The sequence below is a fragment of the Meles meles genome, chromosome 17 (assembly GCF_922984935.1).
Source record: "Meles meles chromosome 17, mMelMel3.1 paternal haplotype, whole genome shotgun sequence".
NCBI classification, from domain to species: domain Eukaryota; kingdom Metazoa; phylum Chordata; class Mammalia; order Carnivora; family Mustelidae; genus Meles; species Meles meles.
The window spans coordinates 8,280,089-8,301,766 of NC_060082.1; the positions used below are offsets into that span (position 1 = coordinate 8,280,089).

At 41.4% G+C, this 21,678-nt stretch overlaps 1 protein-coding gene across 4 annotated transcripts in view; it reads left to right on the plus strand.

Annotated features, from left to right (window-relative positions):
* The first annotated feature begins 12,344 nt into the window (after positions 1-12,344).
* The window catches only part of PBX1 (PBX homeobox 1), a 308,878-nt gene continuing 299,544 nt past the window's right edge, over positions 12,345-21,678 (plus strand). For 3 of the 4 annotated variants that reach the window (XM_045982818.1, XM_045982820.1, XM_045982819.1), the window contains exons 1-2: positions 12,345-13,212; positions 16,492-16,565. In XM_045982818.1, the coding sequence (XP_045838774.1) occupies positions 13,022-13,212; positions 16,492-16,565 (265 nt within the window). In that variant the 5' untranslated portion in view covers positions 12,345-13,021. The remainder of the gene's footprint in view (positions 13,213-16,491; positions 16,566-21,678) is intronic. The other variant, XM_045982817.1, reaches the window with a different exon arrangement.

The following is a 21,678-nucleotide window of genomic DNA, read 5'->3' on the forward strand; positions in this document are numbered from 1 at the left end:
TTTCATAGTGAAAGGAAAGATAAATTTCAGTTCTTCTGTTCACAAATAGGACTCTGTGATAGAGCATGAGCTCCTCCTTGTTTGCAAAGGATAATGGAGGTCCACCTTAGCCTGGGAGGTAGGTAGGTGGTGTGTGTGTGGGGGGGGGCTCTTATCTCTACATCACTCCCAGCTTGCCCAGACAGGATGTCTAGATCTAGGCAGAATGAGTGTTTTCCCTCTCCATTCTCTGCCCTATTTACATAGTTAATACTGATTTAAGAAAGATAGTTGCTATTAACTTATATATTTGATATTGACTTTATAAAATGTGATGCAATGAAGAGAAACATAAAAATTTTCTATCATTTTATCATCATTACTTAGTCCATTAAACTATTTTATGTTGCCTCGAAATTTGTTGAAATCCAAAGTGCTAATTCAGGAATGTAAAGTTCATCGATTTCAATTGGCTTTTATCTACATATAAGTATAAAGTAAAAGGAAGATTTCAGACGTTATATAATTGAATCCTATGAACTTTCAATTTTAAAATATTCTGATGGAGCAATTAAAAAAAAGAAAAACTTTTGCATAGAATTTTGGAACTAGAAGGGATTTTGGTGTCTTTACAGTCCAACTCTTTTCTGAAACATGAATTATCCCTTTCCTAAAAATAATTCTCTGAAAATACTTTACTTTGTGTATGATGATATAGATTTAACTTCAGGTGAATTCGAAGAAATAAGCCAAAAGAAAAGAAAAAAATCTGTAATGGAAATATTCTTCCTCCCTTACTTTTTCTTAGATACATTGAGATGTTTCCATGTACCAGCCATTCAGGCACTGACTCCCCTCACAGCACTCACAGTCCACTGGCAGATTCTTACCCATAAACAAAGAGTTATGTGAATTGTACACAGAAGACCCAAAAGAATTAATAATTAATTTTGCCTGGGGAAGTTAGAAAGGAATTTGAGCTGGGTTTAGCTGATGAACAGAGAGAGAAAGACCCTTCTGGTTGAGTGTCTACTGCTTTATAGATTTATAAAAGTTCAAGGCACACTTGGGAAGCAGAATTCAGTGCAGAGACAGTAATAGGAAATAAGGCTGGAGACATAACATAGAGATAGATTTTGAAAGTCCTAATATGACATGCAAAGGAATTTGAACACTATCCAAACACGAAGTTCTTAAATATTTTTTTTCAAAGCTTCTAAATATTTTAAAACCAAGGAGAAAAAGATATATTTTGGCTTCTAGGACTACAACTTTGCCAGAATTTTGGATTGAAGACAAGAATGGGACAAACTGGTATATGGGAAATTAATGCAGCAGTCCAGCGATTATTTTTCATTTTTAAAGATGTTTTTAAAGATTTATTTTTTATTTGAGAGAGAGTGTGTGTGTGTGCGTGCGTGCACGTGCGTGTGCACATGCGTGTGCAGTGAGGAAGGGAAGAGGGAGGGAAAGAGAAAGTCCCAAGCAGACTCCCGGCTGAGAGCAGAGCCCAATGTTGGTCCCAATCCCAGACCTATGAGATCATGACCTGAGCTGAAACCAAGGGGCAGATGCCCAACCAACTGAGCCACCCAGGCACCCCTTGAGCAGCAATTTTAAATAGCTACATACATCTGTCTCCCTCATCCAGATGCACAGAAGGGTCTGAGTTAAAGAGATACACTCTAGAGGATTTGGTGACAAGTTGTCATGGGGCCAAAGAAGAACGCATTGTTGACTAAGGACAATGGGTGGGTGGTAATACCCTTAGATGAGAAACAGATAAGTGCAAGAAGAGAATGATGAGTTCAGTCCAGCTGCCAGGTGGCTTGTTGGTGTGACATTCGGAGGAAAGTTCTGGTATGGTGGATATCTACAGAATGGCTTACTTCCTTTCTCTGGAGTTCTTCTTCCCTAATCCACATAGCTAAGAGTGTCCTTGCTTTCACATGATTCCCATACCTGGCTCATACCCAGTGCCCAATCAGAATTGACAAGACCAGGAGAAGCAACAGACTCTTAATGATATCTGTGTTTTGGGGAGAAAATGGCTTCTTTATTTCTTCTCTAATCATTTATATTGTTAACATCCATTTCTACTTTTGCAACTCATTTTAATTGCTATACTGGTTAAGACAGCATTTGGTACATGTATCTGCAAACCAACTGCAACCATTTCTGCAAATTAGTTTACCTCATTCAAAATTAAAACCAGAGGTAGGCAGTCAAGGACAAGTATGGTTTTCAAGGCCATCACTAAGGATCCAGGTCATTTCTAGGGTCCTCTTTGACCATCCATATCTTTCATTCTCATGGTCTAAAGACAGCTCTTTGCATCTAGATATTATGTCTATGTTTCAGGCAATAAATAATAAAGGGAAGGCAAAAGGCATGAGTATGCTAAGTCTGTCCATTTTTAGCACTAAAAAATAGCTTGCCCAGAAGTTCAACCCAAGACATGTTTTCTTATACTGCATTGCCCAGAATTATGACACATAACCACACCTAAATGCAAGGAAGCCTGGGAGATTAAGTTATCTAACTGGGTATGTTGCTGTCAAAAGAAATTGTGATTTGTGAGTAAGGAAGAGTGTATGTTGGGTGCATACAAATAGCTGGGCCTTTTTTTTTTTTTTCCCCAAAGATTTCATTTATTTATTTGAGAGAGACCATGAGAGAGAGCATGAGAGGGGAGAGGTTGGAGGGAGAATCAGACTCCCCACGGACCTGGGAGCCGATGTGGGACTCGATCCCAGGACATCAGGGTCATGACCTGAGCCGAAGGCAGTTGCCCAACCAACTGAGCCACCCAGGCACCCTTCCTGGGCCTTTTAAATATAAAAGGAATATACCTGTTGTTGTTTTTTTATGGGTATGGTTTCTATTGATCTTTTTGATGTACAAGCATATCAAGATGGAGGAAAAGAAGGCTGGGAGATCCTAAGGGAGGAAGGTCACCTGAAAATAAGAGTCTAACCTGTTTGGGGTGTCTGACTGGTTCAATTGGTAGAGCATCTGACTCTTGACCTTAAGGTTGTGAGTTCAAGCCCCACATTGGATGTAGAGCTTACTTAAAAATAGTCTTTGAGGGGGAAAAAAAAAAAGAGTGTAATCTGTTTTCTTCAGCAGCAAGTGCTTTTCTGCTATCTTCCTTCGTTCCCCACTCCAATTCCATTTCTTTTTTTTTTTTTAAGGATTTTATTTATTTATTTGTCAGAGAGATAGTGAGGGAGGGCACAAGTGGGGAGGAGAGGAAGAAGCAGGCTCCCCACTGAATAAGGAGCCTGATGCAGGGCTCGATCCCAGGACCCCAAGATCATGACCTGAGCTGAAAGCAAACTTAACCAACTGAGCCACCCAGGGGTCCCTTCCCTTTCATAGGAGAAAAGAAGTGCTTAAGATTCTTAAGCTAAGAAAACGCTGATCCACAAAGGCTAGATTTGAAGAATGTAGAGTAGCCTGCATCAGTATTACTGGGGCAATCAGAAGGTAACTAAGTTTTACCTGCTGAGTGACAAGAGAAGGAGTGAAGGACACTTAGGGTTTGTAAAGACAATTAAGATGCCCCAGGTCAAGGATCCATTCTAATTCTTCACTCCAAAAATATTCCCAATCCTTTACCTCTCCCTTTGCAATGTGACTTTGCCACAAGACTGTCAAGACATGGCACAGGCAGGGCCAATTTCCCAGCCCTGGAATCTGGGCTGGACGTGAGATTTGCTGTGGTTAATAGAATACTGTGGATGTGTGTTGGTTCCAAGCTCAGGCATCAAGACATGGCGCACTTTCACTTTCTCTCTTGGAACCCTGTCTCTACCACATGAGCAAGTCTGAGCTAGACTGATGAATGCCAAGAAATGCAAGACCTGGGGTGCCTGGGTGGTTCAGTCAATTAAGCATCTGCCTTCAACTGAGGTCATGATCCCGGGGGACTGGGATCCAGCCCCATGAGGGGCTCCCCAGTGGTGGGTCTGCTTCTCCTTCTCCCTCTGCCCCTCACCCCTTGACCCATGCTCTCTTTCTCTCTCTCTCTCAAGTAAACAAGTGAATAAAATTTTTTAAAAAAGAAAGAAATGCGGGTCACCTGGGTGGCTCAGTGGGTTAAAGCCTCTGCCTTCGGCCCAGGTCATGATCCCAGGGTCCTGGGATTGAGCCCATATCAGGCTCTCTGCTCAGCGGGGAGCCTGCTTCCCCTCCTCTCTCTCTCTGCCTGGCTCTCTGCCTACTTGTGATCTCTGTCAAATAAATAAATAAAATTAAGGAAGGAAGGAAGGAAGAAAGAGAGAGAAAGGCAAGACCAGACCACTGTTGTCATCCCAGACCATAGCTAGGCAACCGTCAGGTATTACAATGAGGCTATCTTAGACCAGGTTGGTCCCAGCCAACTTCCTAGCCATCTTAATAAGTCCAGCTAAATTCAGCCAAGCATGACCCAGCCCATCTGTAAATTTGAGGACAATAGGAATTGTTATGGTTAAAAAAAATGGTTGTGATTTGAAGTCACTAATCTTGGGATGGTTTGGTACCAACAATAGATAATTGAGACATTGACAATTAAGATTCCATAAAATAGGGACACCTGAGTGGCTCTGTTGGTTAAACGTCTGCCTTCAGCTCTTGGGGTCCTGGGATCAAGTCCTAAATCCACCTCCCTGCTCAGTGGAGAGTTTGCTTCTCCCTCTCACTCTCCCTCTGTGCTCCCCCTTTCTCAAATAAATAAATAAAATCTTTTTTAAAATTTTCATAAAATAAAGGTTCCTTCTGGAGCCTCTACAATTATGTCAGGGGTTTACGCTTATGTTTGATTTATACTATAAACTGCTTTAGTCAAATGTGAGTGGGAATAATATCAAGCAAAAGAAAGTCTGATTTGGAGTATGGAAAGGAGAAAGTATTTAGCAGGTGACTCCGTCACTATCCGGAAGTGTTGTGAGATTCAGGAACTCTGGAGGAAAGCATGATGTCATGAGTGGCCTCGAAGGCAGGGAAGGACAGAAGGAAAAATGAGATGATGCCAGGAGAAACTATCTAAGAAGAATAGTAAGAATTAAAACATTCATCATGATCTAATTCCAACCTAATCCAAATCTTAATAGTTCTGAAAATGAGGCTTTAGATCAAATCTTCTGATATCTCCACTATCCTCCACTTTCAGAGATGGAGGAGATCAAGGCATGGATAAAAAAATAAGAAAGTTTCTTCTGCACCTCCCTCCCCAGGATTGCTAGAACACACACACATACACACACACACAGGCATACACACATGCATTATATACACATACGCTGTGAAACTACTTGCCTGATTTGCCATAAATGTTCTTTTTTCCAAATGATCAATCAAACCTGGGCAATCCACATTCCTGGCAAAAATGCTGTGATAGACAAAACATATTTCTGGAATTATATTTGTTAGAACTTAGTTTCCTCATCTGTAAAATGGGAATGATCTTATTTACCTCATAGGGGAGGCCTTCTCCACCACAGTAAGTGACATACCATTTATTTAATAAGTCAAAGCAAAATCTAGAACTAAGTTTAATTCCTTGTCCTCCTCTCCCTTCCACATCCCAGGCTCTAGGAGTCCTGTTGATTTTACCTACAAAAAAGATCCCAAATCTAATCATTCTGACTGTGTCCGGTGCTGTGGTACCTGTTTCAGGTACCATCAGGTCTGGCCTGAGCTATCACAATTCTTCCTCACACAGCTTCTGCTCATCCCCAGCCCAACCTGGCAATCCATTCTCTGTCCCGAGGCCAGCTATTCTTTTAGAGCAAAAGTCAGATACTGTTGTTCTCCACTGCTAAGACTGAATGTTTGTGTTCCTCCAAAATTCAAGTCCTGAAACCTAATGATCGAAGTGATGGGATTTGAACATGGAGCCTCAGAAGGTGCTTAAGTCATGAACATGAAACTCTTGTGAACGAGAGGTGTGTTCTTACAGAAGACGCTGCAGAGCCCCTCACCCCTTCTGCCAGGTGGAGATACAATGAGGGGACAAGTGCTCGACCAGACATGGGCTCTGCTCTGCTGGAGCCTCGATCTTGAACTTCCAGCTCCAAGACTGAGAGAAATAAATTGATGGTATTTGCTATAGCAGCTCCAACACATGAAGACATCGAGTGTAAAACCTTCCAATGGGTTCTCATTTGCTGATCTTACCTACCCTTTTTTTTTTTTTAACCTCAGTTTTGGGCCACTTTCCTCATCTTGCCACATTGTCTTTGGTTCCTGTCTCTCAAACATTGTAGGCAGATTCGTTCCTTTGGTAGGGCCACCATATTGGCCATTTCTCCTCTACTCAATGGAAGGTAGCTCACGGGTCCCCTTCTGCCATTTCTTTAACTTCATCTTTATAGAATTTTTCATTCCATTATTGTGTTCATCTACTTGTTCTACTAGAAAGTAAGTTCCATGTCAGTGGAGGCCAGACTTGGCATATACGGTAGTGGTTCGAAAATGCCTGGCGTGCGGGAGGTTCTCAAAAAGTCTTTGTTGAACAAATGTTCATTATCACTCCTCTGCTTAGCATGCTCCAGTGGACTTCAAATGCACCTGTATAAAACCCCACGTCCTTACCATGGCCTGGAATTCCATGCATTATCAGGTCTCTGCTCCCTGCTCTGATTTCATCTTTGTATACTTTTTCTCTCACTTCCTGTGCTCCTGTCTCTCTGGCTTTTTTTCCTTCATGTTCAAATCCAAGCGCAAGCCCTTGGCATTTGTTCTTTCCTCCTTCCTACCCTACTGCCACCCCGACCCCATGCTCTTTCCCAGGACCTACCCATAACTGGCGTGTTGTCCCTCAAAATTAACCCGCATCTCAGCTTCTGAGAAAGCTCTTCTCTGACCACCTTATTGGATGTTGCCTTCCACCCCTCCCCAGTACCATGCTTACATGACCCTGCTTTCTTTCATTCATAGCATCTATGAGTCCCTGAGCTCATGTATTTATTCACTTGTTTATCTCTTACACTAGAATTCAATGAATTCAGGGAATCCATTTTGTCTTATTACCACCGTATTCCCAGTGCCTTGAACCAAACAACAGTGTCAACGTTCCACGACGGATTCTCATCCTTTCCTCTGGATTTGCTTTCAAGGGTTGGTACCTGCAGCTCTTCAGCCCTGACATTGCAATTAGACTGACAATCATTCGATTGTCCGTACTCATGGGCTGTTGACAATCTGGTAGCTTGCTCCATTTTGGAAATAGAGCTAGATATTTCCTACAAAATCTCCTCTGCTAAGAGCCTCCTGGTTTCTCCAGACCAAAGCAGGGTAAGGTTTACTTTAAAGTAACGTTAAAACAAATGTTTAGAGTAAAGTACCATTTACTCTACTTGATAATCCAAGGCTAGCAGAAGTTACCTTTTTTGGATTTTGAAATACCTGGGGACTCTGATACGCATAATGGACCCTGCTCCAAAAATAATGTCAGGTAGTGCGTATCACCAACTTTTGTATATAGTTTCCAAGGGTTCATGGAACTCCCGAAGCTCCTTTATGTATCACTGGTTAAGAATCCCTGCTGTAGGCTCTCCCTGTTCTGATGCAGGACAATAGGGCCCCATGTAGGGTGGCGGTCCCACGCTGCTTCAGGGCCTGCCCAGTGAGACAAGGAAACAAGACTGAGCTGGGAATGAATGAGCTCTGTGAGCAGGACGAACTGGATGGAGGAGGGCTGGTGAAGGAAGGGGAAGCGCAAGAGGAATGGAGGTAGAGAAGGGACTGGAAAAGTTGAAGAGCAAGGTACAAGGATAAGAGAAGACATGAAAAATAAAGTCTAGAGTCCTTGGATGAGGAATTGGGGCAGCCATTGACTGCCTGGAGTTGTGAACTCTTGGGTGGAGGACAATTTCTGTTCCCACATAAGCAGAAAAGCTACAGACACCTAGAGGTCAGTTCAAATATAATCATAGACATACTAGATGAGCGTCTGCTTAGATGATGTAAGACCACCTGGTAGTGAACTTATTTCTGGGACCGTGCCGCGAGCCTGTCTCTTTCCATTTGGTTTGTTGGGGAAGGACCTGGTTCCTTGCACCCTGCTCTTTGTCCCTTAATGAAGATGAGAACATAAATCACTGAGTATCTAATGGAGTTTGAAAGAGAATCTTCAGAGTAAACGAAATCTTGACACACAGGGAAACATGATGCGATGACTTTGTAAACATTAGAGTAAGACTGCATTGAGAATGACTATGCTAAGTGGCCAAAACTGATAATGGCTCATGTCTCTGGAATATGATTCAGTGGACTTCTGGTATTATTCTGAAGAACTATAGCACAATGACTAGCATCCTTCACTCTTCAACACAGACACGTTAAAAAATATCTATTACAAGTGAAGCACCACTGAGCTATGGAACGAACACAAAAGCACTATCCCTCCCTTGTCCCAGCACATAAGGTGTGTAAATTTCTCCCCAGAATCTACTACTTCTAGAAGTTCCTTAATGAGAAGAGAAGATTCTAATTTTTATTCTATTTCACCTTTGGTAGTGTTTCCTCTGAACGTCCTTTCATCTGTGATGCATTTCAAATAAGAGAGTTTTCAAATCCATACTTCGTGAAGTAATTCAACTTCCAGGAACTTTGGATTCTTCATCTGCAAAATGGAGAATATAATCTCACAAAGTTGTTGCAATGAAGGGCCCCGTCGCTACAATTGAGCAGTCATGTTCATACAGTGGCTGAAGCACAATCGGCACTCAACAAATTGTATCTATAGTTAGAGTTACTATTCTGTTAACACTATTTCATTCTTCCCACATAAGCTGGAAAACATTTCTTTACCCCTTCCCCAATCCACATAAAATCAATTATCAAGTTCTACTGGCTCTTCCTTGAAAACGTTCCTCATAATCACCTCCCCTTTCCCTTGCTTCTGACACTTTCCTAATTCCTCTTATTGTATCTTCTCCAAAAATTTGGTGTCTGGCAACAGTAGGCTGTTACTACTTAAGTTTTGGGGGAGTCAGAAGTTATATGCAGATTTTTGACTGCGTGGAGAGCAGGACCTCTAATCCAGCCAGTTGTTCAAGGACCAACGGTATATTTAACCCACTTTATTAATTCAATCACCCCAAGTGTCCGACCTCAATACCTAGGCTCTTACTTATCACTCAAAGCTTTCTTCTAATCACTGTGATTGGGCTGCCCGGCTTCTCATCCCTCACGGGCGTCTAGGACAAGATATCTCATCTCTAACTTTAAATATATATTGAAATGTATTTTGGCATCACTATAGAGTAATAATTAAAAGCATAGGTATTGCGATGAGACAGCTGTGTAGTAAAGTATGTTGAATATGCTGTTCGCCTTTGAACACATGGGGGCTAGGGGTGCCAACGCCCTATGCAGTAGAAAATCCAAATTTAACTACTGATAGCCGACTATTGACCAGAAGCCTTATCAATAACATAAGAGTTGATTAACACATATTTAGTATACGTATTATTATATGTATCATATATATAGTCTTAAAGTAAACTAGAGAAATGAAAATGTTATTAAGAAAATCATAAGTCAGGGGCACCTGGGTGACTCATTGGTAAAGCGTCCAACTCTTGATTTTGGCTCAGGTCATGTTCTCAGGGTGGTGGGATCAAGCTGGCTTCATGCTCAGTGAGGAGTCTGCTGGAGATTCTTTCTTTCCCTCTCCCTTTGCCCCATCCTCTTACTGCGTGCTCTCTCTCTCTCTTTCTCTTTCTAAAAAGTAAAATAAAATAATAAAATAAATCTTTAAAAAAAAAAGAAAATCAGAAGAGAAAAATACATTTACAGTACTGTATTTTACTGTACTATATTTATTAAGAAAATCCACATATAAATGGACCTGCTTAGTTCAAACCCATGTTGCTATCATGCTAAAGCACTCAACACATTTTTTGTTAAATATTTTATTTTTAAGTAATCTCTATACCTACTGTGGCACTCAAACTCATGACCCCAAGATCAAGAATTGTACCTTCTACAGGCTGAGCCAGCCAGGCACCCCAAGCACTCAATAAATACTATCATTAATATTATTATTGTGGACATTTCTCACTTTCCTAATTTTTTTATCCTAAAAAAAGCTTTATTGAGATATAATTCACATTACCATAAAATTCACACTTACAAAGTGTACAAGTCTCTGTACAAAAAAAATTCTGGTTTTTAGTATATTCCCAAAATGGAGCTATCATCACCCCTATGTAATTTTAGAACATTTTTATCACCCCAAAAGGAATGTTTCTAGATGACAATGACCTTCTGGTATCAATGATACCTTTTCCAATACGTTGCCTGGTGAACTTTTATTAGATTTTCTGTTAAAATCACTTGCTCTCATACTGATTTCACCTAGGACCTGGGTTGACGTCTTTTCATGCTTGAAGATGGGATCATTTCATCATTTTAAGGGATATTCGCTGTGATTGACATACAGTCTGAGGATATCATTTGTGCTCAACTTTTTATTAGTGTTGATTTAAAAAACCAGTTTACAAGTCAGGGTATGTCTATGAATAAAACAATTGTTATTAAGTAATGGCATCATAATTACCATTAATACGCTTTACTGCATGTCCTCATGCCAATATGTTCCGAGTAGCTTGTTAAGAATGGCTTTGAAATCCTTTCATAAGCGCTCCGTATGTTGCCAAACTTGTTTTTGATAATGATTGGGAAGGAGGTTGGAGTGATGAAAAGAGTAACATTTTACTTGAGGATCTCAAAGCACCTGGCAAGCTTGCCTTCCATTTTGCAGGTTGAAAACACTGAGGTTTGCAGGGGTTCCACACGTTTCCTTTGGCCATACCACTGTCTGGGCAGAGGGCTGGCTAAACATTAGAACAGTTTAGGTTTCAACCTATTCTGGACTTGGCCTAAGTAATTCATCTGCCCTTTTATCTTTTGCCCATTGTGACTGCATAGCCAGTCAGATGTCTCCTCTCACCTTGTCTGATGAAAAGATGGGAGGCAAATTTGTGATCTACCCAGCGGTATAGTATGGAACTTCAGCTAGGAGTTTCTTATTAGTCCCCCCCCGCCGCCCCATTCTATTTAAATCATTTTTCATTCTTTCCTACTCATTTTCCAAGTTGAGTCATTTTGTTCAGCTATGTATCTTTTTAAGCACTTTAAGTCTGTTTACAACAACATGGGCAGCGCATACCTAGCTAATTTTTACGAGATTCACCTATTTCCATTCGACCCAGACAGGTTGCATAGTTGAAACACCAGGTTTTTGTAGAGGGCCACACTTCGGTTTGAATTCCAGCTTCGACACTTAAAAATTGTGGGAACTTGGAAAAGTTATGTAACCTCTCTGAGCTCCCTTTCTGTAAAGTGAAAATCATAATCCATAGCTCACAGAGATGTCTTGGGGATTAAATAAAATAAGTCATGTAAATTACTTGGTGCATAGTAGGCACTCAATAAACGTCAGTTCGTTTCTTATTCCAGTTAATAATGCTTATTAGACTATATTAAAAACTAGAACCAGACTGTGATAATGCATTTCTTTATTAAGTATTTAAGCCAAATAACTAATTTCCCCCAGGGGGAAGGGAGAGATATGTAGAATTGGATTCATTTTGTGGACTTATTTATTCATCTTTTTTTCTTCAACATTATTTTGTTTCATAGTTCATAATTTAGTTTTCATGGAACAAAAATGCCACAGTTCGGTATTACTTTTAACTCTGCTGTGATTTTTTTAAAAATCTATTATTGCATTTGCTGTTTATTAGAGACCATTGTTAGTTATATTAGCAGCGCGATTGTGCTTCATAACTACCTCGTGCTGACAAACTTTTGGTCTCAACAGTTTCCCTGAGGTGTAAAGATTTACAACCATCCAGTTTTCCAGTTGCAATATTACAGCAAAAGAAAACCAGGGTGGGGGGTAGACTCACCCCGTCTGTAAATATTATACGTTTGCACCGAAGTGGAGCCACATTTTCCTCAAGGACGGCAGCTAAGCGAGGGAGGCGACAAGACTGGGCATTAACTGAGCTGGAGCTGCGGTACCATTGCACCTTTAAGGACTGGAGACTTGGCACTGGCCCGGCCTCCTTCCCGGCCCACCTCTGAACTCTGATTGACAGGGCGCCGGGCGAGGAGGAGCCGAAGGAGGCCCTGGAGGAGGCGCAGGGAGGCCAGCAGGGGGAGGAGGGCCCGTCTTCCCTCCGACAGCCAATCAGGACAGGGGGGCGGGGCCCGCACTCCCTCCTCCCTCCTTCTCTCCCCCGCCCCGCGGCTTCCCCGCCCCCTCCCCTCTCCTTCTCGTCCTCCTCCTCCTCCTTCTCCTCCTCCTCCTCCTCCTCCTCCTCCTCCTTCTCCTCCTCCTCCTCCTTCTCGCAGGCTGTGGTTTTTCTGTATGTGTTTCTGGAGTCCTGAGCCTGAGCTAAACAAAAGCAGGAGGCTGACGGGGCTGCCGGAGTTTGCAGAGACACGGAGGAGGAGAGAGCCTGTGCTCTGCCTGCCGCCGCGGCCGGGGGAGATCTGGCTTTTGCAACAGCCCACCCCCTTTGAGATCACTCTGGCCCGGAGTGGGGGTGGGGGGCAGCGGGGGGTGGGGGGGAAAGTTTGCATTGCAATCCCCCTGCCTTCCTCTCCTTTCTCCCGATCAATGCATATTTGCAAAAGGATTAAGCCACAGATTTAAGCGCCGGGAGCCCATTTCTGCCTTGCAAAGGAGACCGGACTGAAAAACCAAAAGCCAGCTCTGATTTCTTTTCGTCAAGTGGGAAGGTGGTTTATTTTTCTTGCTTTTTGGAGTCAACACCCTTCCCCACCAGCCCTTATCCCCACCCTCACCCCGCAACCCCTTCACGCCCCCCTCCCCCTCCCCACTCCCCATCCTCCCACCAGCCTCTAAAAGAGGCAAAGGGATTTTTTTTTTTTCTTTTGGTCTTCTTTTTTTCCCCCTTCCCTGTTTATCCTGAAAAGGATCTGAAGCCAGCTTGAAGGATAAAAAGCCTTGGTGCTGCCCAGGAGCCGAGCCGAGGAGCAGAAGAGGAAGAGCCGGGGGCTGCCGTTGCCTTTGGAGATGGACGAGCAGCCCAGGCTGATGCATTCCCATGCTGGGGTCGGGATGGCCGGACACCCCGGCCTGTCCCAGCACTTGCAGGACGGGGCCGGAGGGACCGAGGGGGAGGGCGGGAGGAAGCAGGACATTGGAGACATTTTACAGCAAATTATGACCATCACAGACCAGAGTTTGGATGAGGCGCAGGCCAGGTGAGATGGAGGCTTTTCTTTTCCTTTCTTGGGGTTTTTTGTTTTTCTCCCTCTCGCAGGGGGAAACAATGGGAACCGAATCAGCACAGCGCTTTCTTTTTAAATGTTATTTCTTTTTCCATTTTGAGGAGCAACTACATGGCGGAGGAGTAAAATTGGAAGGAGCGTTGTTATCGAAAGTGTAATCGCCCATGCCGAGATGTGGCTGTGTGTGTGTGTGTGTGTGTGCAGTGTGTGTGTGTGCGCAATGTGTGTGTGTGTGAATATAGAGATATTCATATATGTCCACACAAACACTCAGGCACGCCGAAAATACTGCCAACCGATCCAAAAGCGGCCCTCGGCACTTTTTACTGCTTTAAAAAAGTATCAGAGAGAGCAGAATTGTCAAGTTTTGAACAGCATTCCATGCCTTCTTATTGAGGGACTCCGTAACATTACAAAATAAAATGTCCCAATAACACTTTCATTTGCAAATTTACTGACTTCTCACCTATTCCAGAGAGTTTGCTTTTCTTTCTCGAGGTACCCCTCCAAAATTAATTTTTATTATCTTTTCCCCTTTCTGCCCTCCTAAAAAAAAAAAAAAAAAGGCAGATTAATTCTTTGTCAGTACTTGTCAGCTATCCAAAAGATATTTTGCATTCATTTGATTCTGTTTCAAAAGAAGCTAATGGAAAGAAGGAAAACATAATTCTGTTTTGAGGCGTATTTGTTAGTTTTGGGCGACTCAGATATTCAGTTTAACTTTATTGTCTCCTAATTTGAGTCAGTTTACCAGCCTTCCATGGCACAGAATGTATGGTCCTTTAAAAAAGGGGTGGGGGGGACAAAAATCAAGCATGCTTTTTTTCCCATGCTTCTTTCAGGACCAGTTAGAATGCAAATAAATAGAAATGAAGGCATGTGGGAATTTCATGTATTTCAGTACTATAGGACACGAAGATCTTTATTAAGGAACCATAATAAAGAAGCTGTGAGCTTCTCAACTTAACCCACTTCCCAGTATACAGCTCTCTACTCTAGGATTTTACAGTAAATTCTCTTTCAGAATAAAATGTAGAGTTAGTGGCAACCCACTAACAGCTTGCCCAAGGCTGATCTCAAAAGGAAGAATTTAAAAAATCTAATGACCACATACATCTTTACACTTAATTACCCGCTTTGTTAAATCTCAGAAGTAGTTTTTTCTTTTTAAATATGTACACAATTCCTATACCCCAAAGGACTTAGTTATAATGGACATCGTTCTATGTATTTTTGTCTTATGGAAATATGGAATTTGAGTTGAGAAAATGAGAAGCAGTTCAAAGCATGGATGTTATGAATTATACCCTTATTTTGGCAGCAAGCACATGAAACATGTAAACTCAGAAGTATTGAGGTTCCCATGGGCTCGAAAACTTAGAAATGTTCGCGAAGACTGGGACTATTCTTGATTTTCTTAAATGGGGGAAAGTTTTCAGAAATGAATCGGAGCTCATTTTGAATTGTAGTATCTGAAGAGAAACTAATAATTACCGTAAAGTAGAAGATTTCCCACTGGCTATCTCTTTTTGAATTGGAACAAATTTCTCCATTGCATTGTTCCAGAAAAATAAACTCAGACATAACCAGTAAACTGGTTTAATAACAAGTTTGTGGACTAGAAGGGGCCGGGAAGGTTGGAGACTCCCCACTTTTCTCATGTTGAGTCGTATTCCTTTTTGTATAACTGAGGTCAGCCTTGGCCTGGCGGGTCCCCCCTTACAGTGGCCTAGATGCTGAGAGAGATCAGACACAATTTGGGGAGAGGGAAATCTGTTCTCCTTCCATAACCCCATTGCTGTGCTGTGGAAATGCAATGTTTCTGGGAAGCCGTGTGGGGCTTTTTTGTTGTTGTTGCTTTTGTTTGTTTTTCCATTTGGGCCTGTATGTAAGAATACAATTAATGAAACTATTCTAAAAGGCCCCAAAAGGGGTCTTAGATACAGTGAAGTATTTTCCACCTTTTTTCTCACCCCACAGGGGAACTCAATCACCAGTAAGCTCTCTTTTCGGTTAAACAATGTAACTCTACTTAGCAACACTGAATCTCTTTTTCCTTTCCTTAGCCATACCTTTCTCATGTACATTTATTATTTACAAAGTAAACCCTTCGTGTTTTAGACACAATGCATGTGTTTATTTTGATACTCTTGAATTTTGGAGTTTATTCCCCTGCTGTACAGTAGTATATAGAACTGACTTCTTGTTACTGTTCTTCATGGGGATGTGTCTGGTTTTTTCTTTTCTTTTTTTTTTTTTTTTTTAACTTTCACAAGAATTAAAAAATTATTGCATGTGTCTGGCGTGCCAGGGATTTCCATTTGTCTTTACACATTAATTTGAGTTTGTAAACAGAATTCCCTTCCCTGATAGCTAATATGATCAGGATTTTGTTTCCAAAACAATATCTTTCTGCTAAGTGCTTCCATAGTAAAATCAAGGGAAAGGTATTGTTTGCTTCTTCAAGTGCCTTCTGAATACAAACACCCACAAGAACCAGGTAAATCACTAATCTAAAAGGCAGAATTGTATTTATTTTTTCCCCAATGGGTGCAAGGTCCTAATTGTAAATAATTGAATTTCAGCACCTGCAAATAAGCAGTGTGCGTGCACGAGAGGCGTAATGTGAACACAGAGAAATGAATTTATTCCCCATATGGGTATGTTTGCCCCCTGGCAATGCATTTCCATACTCTTTAACTTGGGGACTGAAATTTTATAAATTGACAGTTCTACTCAGAAGACCTTTCAAGCATCTTGTGTTTATGAGAATACAGGGGCATCTGCGGAATGAATTCGAACACATGGATGAATTAAATTTGAAAACACACACACAGACCGAGAGGCAGACAGCTCCTGGGCCGAGGTGGCTGCATAGATTATAGAAAACTGTTATCCCATGCTTTTGGCTTCACCGTATTCATTGCCCTTGATAGGATTATTGGTTTAAGAATTCCACTTTAATTGAACTACTTAAAAAAAAAAAAACAACAACAACAAACTAACTCCGCCTAAATGGGCATAATTTAGGTTAGTTCTGTTCTGTAGTTAAATCCCTACTCTCTCCCTGCTAATTAACATTATTTCTTTTTCTATGGCGGGACTCTGTATATTAAGTCATAAAACAATTGAAGCATGCCACAGAGTTATGCTTGGGATATGATTTTGGCTAAATGCTCAGATTTTTCCCCCTGTGCCTTATCTGCAGTTTGATCTTGAAAGTCCTATTACATTGTTGTTTCTTTCTTGCAGAAAACATGCTTTAAACTGCCACAGAATGAAGCCTGCCTTGTTTAATGTGTTGTGTGAAATCAAAGAAAAAACAGGTAGGACCGAGATTCCAACATTTAAGCATTTTCTTTGGCCAATTGATTCACTTCACCAGCAATGACAAACCCATTATTTAAATATTAAAATTTCAGCATAAAAGTGCTGTCAAGATTGATCGCAGATTCCAATAGGAAATCCTAGTAGCTCTGCTTCCTGGAAAAAGCACCAAGTTTCTTTGACAGTTATTATCAAGCATGACTGCTTTATTTTCCTTGACTCTGTTACCAGCCTCTTTGAAATTGGGGCTCAAAGAGAGGTTCTGAAGGGAAATTTATGGAATGACGTGTGCCTTTGGGGGAAAAATATGAAAGTAAAAGTCTGTTTCCTGGAGGAAAATATTGTTGGCCCGTATTGAAAACCCTCCTTTTTTTGGAGTTGGGCATGGGGGCTGAACTGTTTAAAGTTTCCTTTCCTTTTTTTCTTGTGATTGTATCAAGCAGCAGGCTAAAGGTTCTCAGCTGTGTTGTCAAATACCTTTGTGGAAAGTGCCATACAACGGCAGGTTACCCAGCGTCTGAGTGCCCTGTGATTTTATAGCAGGGAGAAGCGTTGGGTTGAGGGGAATATCATGCCATGAGATCCCTCATTCTGTTGTTTTTTTCTACTTTCTAGACCTCATATCATGGACTCACACACTTATAACACGTCCCAGGAGGGCATTTAAATTTTAAAGCAACAATTAAAAAATAGCAATCATCAATCAAAGGTGTTCTTAAACAACAGATGCTCTGCAAAGGACATTTAGCCGCATCCTTGTGTTTGTCTGGGTTAAGCCTTCCTTTTCCAAAGTGGGTGCATCTCTCCCTTGTAAAAAGAGAGAGTTGAGAAGGCAATCTGAAACTAGGGCATAAAGATGAGGAACGAGGGGTGGTTATATAAAGCGGGAGCTTCTGCCGGCCTCTGACTTGCTCGCTTGCTTCAGAGCAGTGCAAAGTACCTGCCGTCCTATTTATTTATTTATTTTTTACAACAAGGAGTGTAACAGTCAATAATTCATATCTAAACCATATAAGCAAGGGCATGACATGAATGAAAGTGACAATAAATATGATTGCATGCCCGGTTGATATACATTGATAGTTACACATAAAAAAAGGGCGGGGGGAGGGCGCACAGGGTGGCTTTCTTTTCGAAAGCTCTCTGTTTGTCTTTTAAAAAATAAATAGTTTCAAGATGTGGCCGCTGATGAATGCGTAATTACTTGGGTCTTGAAATCTATGTGAAATTAGTCAGCAGCTCCTTTGTTGAATGTTATTTGTGTTGTGCATAACATTCTAGACAAAGCACCTAAGCAGTGATGTTCAGACCTTCAAGACTTCCAGGTTGCCTTGCCAGAGCCTAACCTTACTGCAAAGCTGTTAATTACATTATTTTAGCTGTGAAATACTTTTAAGAGATGGATGAACGGTGCATGCAAAATATCAAAGAGCTTTTCCAGTTTGTCACACTTTTTAGTTTGTTTGTTTTCTATTTGCCAGAGCAGGAAGCCTAAGTGCATGTCTATTTGTTTCTTCTCTCCTTTTTTTCTTCCTTCTCATTTTCTCTTTTGATCTCTGATGCTTATTTACTTGGAATATGTGGTTTGTTGAAATTTATCTCTAATCGAGCCTGTTTTCCTGCCTATCTTTGAGTCATGAAATCTAGAAATCAAGATGTAAAGCCATATTTGATAATCCAGGCTGAGATGACTCTTTTTTTGAAGACACTTTAATCAGATTTTTATTGAAAGGAAGCCCATCAGGGCACTTGGGTGTATATTGTGGCCAAAGTGTTTAATTCTGGTCTTCTAATTAAAACCTACTAAGGCAGTAGATCAAAGTGGGTGGGTGTGAATAGAGATCCGGTTCCGGTGTTAAAGAGTTTGTTCCTTCTTCATATTGGCTACACTGCAGTGATAGGAAGCAGTGGTATTGGTCAAAATCACACTTGTAGGTGTAATTTATCATCGGCTTGTGTATTTTGCTTTTTTAAAATTTTCTGGCACTTAATGAATTAATGTCTGGAGACTTAAAAAGAAATCTAAGTTAAGGTTCAGTGTGTTGTCTTTAGAATCATACATTTAAAACATAGTTGATCAGGTTCTGGAAACTGCAAACAGCAAGGATCCCTGCCCCTGTGCGCATGCACACGTGCACACATACACACACATAGGGTTGTGGGTTGAGAGGGCTCCCATGGGTGAAAGTTTATAAAAAAAAAAAAAAAGAAGAAAAGTAAAAAAGGGGCTTCCTCCTTGTTTTTTTCCCACTTGTACGTTAGTAGTGAGGGGAAGGAAGAAACGTCTCCTGGAATGTTGAGTGTTCTGTGTTAAAGGTAGAGGACGGACGACGGGTGTGTGGAGGAGAAGCCTTTGATTCTAAAAGCATGATTCTAAAGCATGATTATTACTTCGTTCTTGGTGTTTGCCCAAGTCCTGGTCCCTGTGCCAGCATATCTTCCTTGCGGTCGATAAGTTGTAGGAACCTTTTTTTTTTTCTTTCTTTTTTTTTTTTTTACCCCTCTTGGGACAGAGCTGGGAACCAGATCTGTTGGGTGGTCAGTTTCTAGCCATTCCTTCATTGTTATGGGACTTTTCCTATTGTTCCTTCCAAGCCCTCTTGCCTTGAACGAGTTACCTGAAGTCTGGTGGGCTTGTTTGCTGGTTTGTATTCTCATGTCAAGTTGACGCGTTTGGCTCACCTAGGTCTTTATGTCAGGAAGACGGGACTCTGAGAGAAGCATGGCAATGGCCTTCATTTGCTGCTTTTACTTTTTTTTTGCTTTTGTTACTGGTTTCAGTTGGAAGACTCGGAAAGAAGTAGGAACACTAGCAAAGACAGTCTAACCAACCTTTTGGAACTTGAAAGAAACACATGCTCACAACACCCAAAGTAGGCAGCAGTGTCTAAATTACAGTTGATTGATGGTATTTAAGTCAGAAATTACTGTGAGGATATTAAAAAAAAAAAAAAACAAAACCACCATGTGTCTTCTTGCTTCAGAGTGTGGATGAGTTTTTATTTTGATACCCTTTTGCTTTTTTAAAATAAACGCTAGGGAAAGAGAATGTTTGCAAAATGCTCGTGCATCAAATCTCAAACAACAGCCAGGAAAACCTTGTCCAGACCCACAACGATGTGTGTTTCAGAAGGGGTTTTGATCTGCTCTCTCCTTCTAGGAACAGCGGGATTTAATGGAGAGTTTTGAGCCCCTCAATATCTTATTTTCTCTTGTTTTTTGTTTTTTTTTTTTAAGGAACCATTCCTTGTCTTCTGACAAATTAGCAATTGGCTGAGTTCTACATATGTGTGTGTGGTGGTAGTGGGGTTGATGGGATGGAAGAGAAGGAGGGAAAAAAAGATAAACACACCGCATTTCTTTAAAAAGCCCGTGCTTGTATTTTCCAGTCTTTCTTTTTTCTTTTTTTTTGACTTTTGTGTCAAAAATCATGCAGGTTTAAAAATGAAGAAAACACACAAGAAATATTAGGTGCCATTTACTAAGGAGAGTATTTATAGATAGCAATGAATAGCTATAATTGTTGTGAATAGTTTTTAATTTTAGAACATAATAGCTATCTATGGCATTTTCAGCCGATTTTCCTCAGTGAATTATCTGCACTGAAGTTAAATCAAATCACTGAAGGAGGTTAAAAAATTATTTTTTTTTTACTTCCTTAACACTCTTTTGTTCTCTCTCCTTTCTTTTTTCTCTGTGTTCAATTAACACCCCCATCATAGAACTGTGGGTTTTTTTATTTTTAAGTCTACTACTGTATTTCACTTTTGACACCTTATCTTATTATTCCTGCCTGCCACTTCTTTGTAATACAGCAATTATATTATGGGACTGGTACTCCTCTCTTCTTTACAACATTGGAGAATAATGTGTGTGTGTGTGTGTGTGTGTGTGTGTGTTTGTATTAGTAGGAGAGGGGGGGCATGGTGTATACGGCAGGGGAATAATTTTGATGGTATGAGGCCTTGAGCCGAGCGGGAGTGAAATAACTTTAGACAATTTAGGGCTGCCTCTGCTCAGCTTCCTTTTGGGGTCGAAGTGGCAGGAGTGACTTGACAGGAGTTCATCCGTGGCCGGTAAATGCAAAAACTTTCTTGCTGACCAGCGAGTTCAAGTGTTAGGTCTTTTTTTCCCTCTCTTTCGTTGTGTGTCTGTGTGTGTGTGTCTGTGTGTGTGTGTGTAAGGCGGGGAGCAAGGGAAGGGAAGTTACAACCCAGCTTTCCTAGGACACTACCATTCAGGCACAGTATTGAGTCGGGCAGAAGCCACGTGATTGGACCGTATGCGCTGTATCAGGATCTGAATGAAAGCTATAGACACTCCACATGAAGACTGATGAGAAGTATCCCTTCTCTCCAGTCGCTTTTGTGTGATCCATTTTTGGGATTGGATTAGACAAATCCTGGCGTTCAAGAGGCGGGCAGGAGGGTGCAAAGCACTCTGGGGTCATAACCTATCAAAACGAGTGTTTTGGAAGTTTGGTGTTGCTGCTTCTAACAATCAGGGTGCCGGGGAGGTTTGGGGAGGAGAGGGATTGAAGTTAAACTGAGGGAATTGGGAGAGGGTTTAGGAGAGGGGCGCACAGAGAGCCTTGGGACCCAGGGACAGTGGGTGTTGGGAGCTGGGGGGAGTGACGCTGTGGGTTCCCAGCTGGGCCAGGCCAGCCCATGTATTCAGCACCATACTGGTGCTCAGCTTGCCCCGTGCCTGTGCCCCTGCGCTCTAACCGACATCCGCAACCTTTGGGTTGTATGGTTGGCAAAATTACAGAAATGCCCCTAAACAAGCAAACAAACCCAAACTTAAATACGGCACATATTTAAAGAGGAAAGCATTTTCATTTTAATTGAAAGCCTAACCCCAGCTTCTTTAGAGACATAATTTACATTCATGCCTTAGGAAAACTTAGCCTTAATTTTGGTTTTAAACCTCTTTTCGATGGCTGCTGTTATGTTTTGAACGTGGTGAGGTGAATCTAAATATACTTCATTCCTTTCCTTTTTTCTGTAAAAAAAAAAATTCACCCCCAAAGCCACATGACTGAGGCAGTGTCCGAGGTCCAGATCCGGAAGACTGCTCTGATTCATTTTCGGATGACCCCGAGCGCACCCA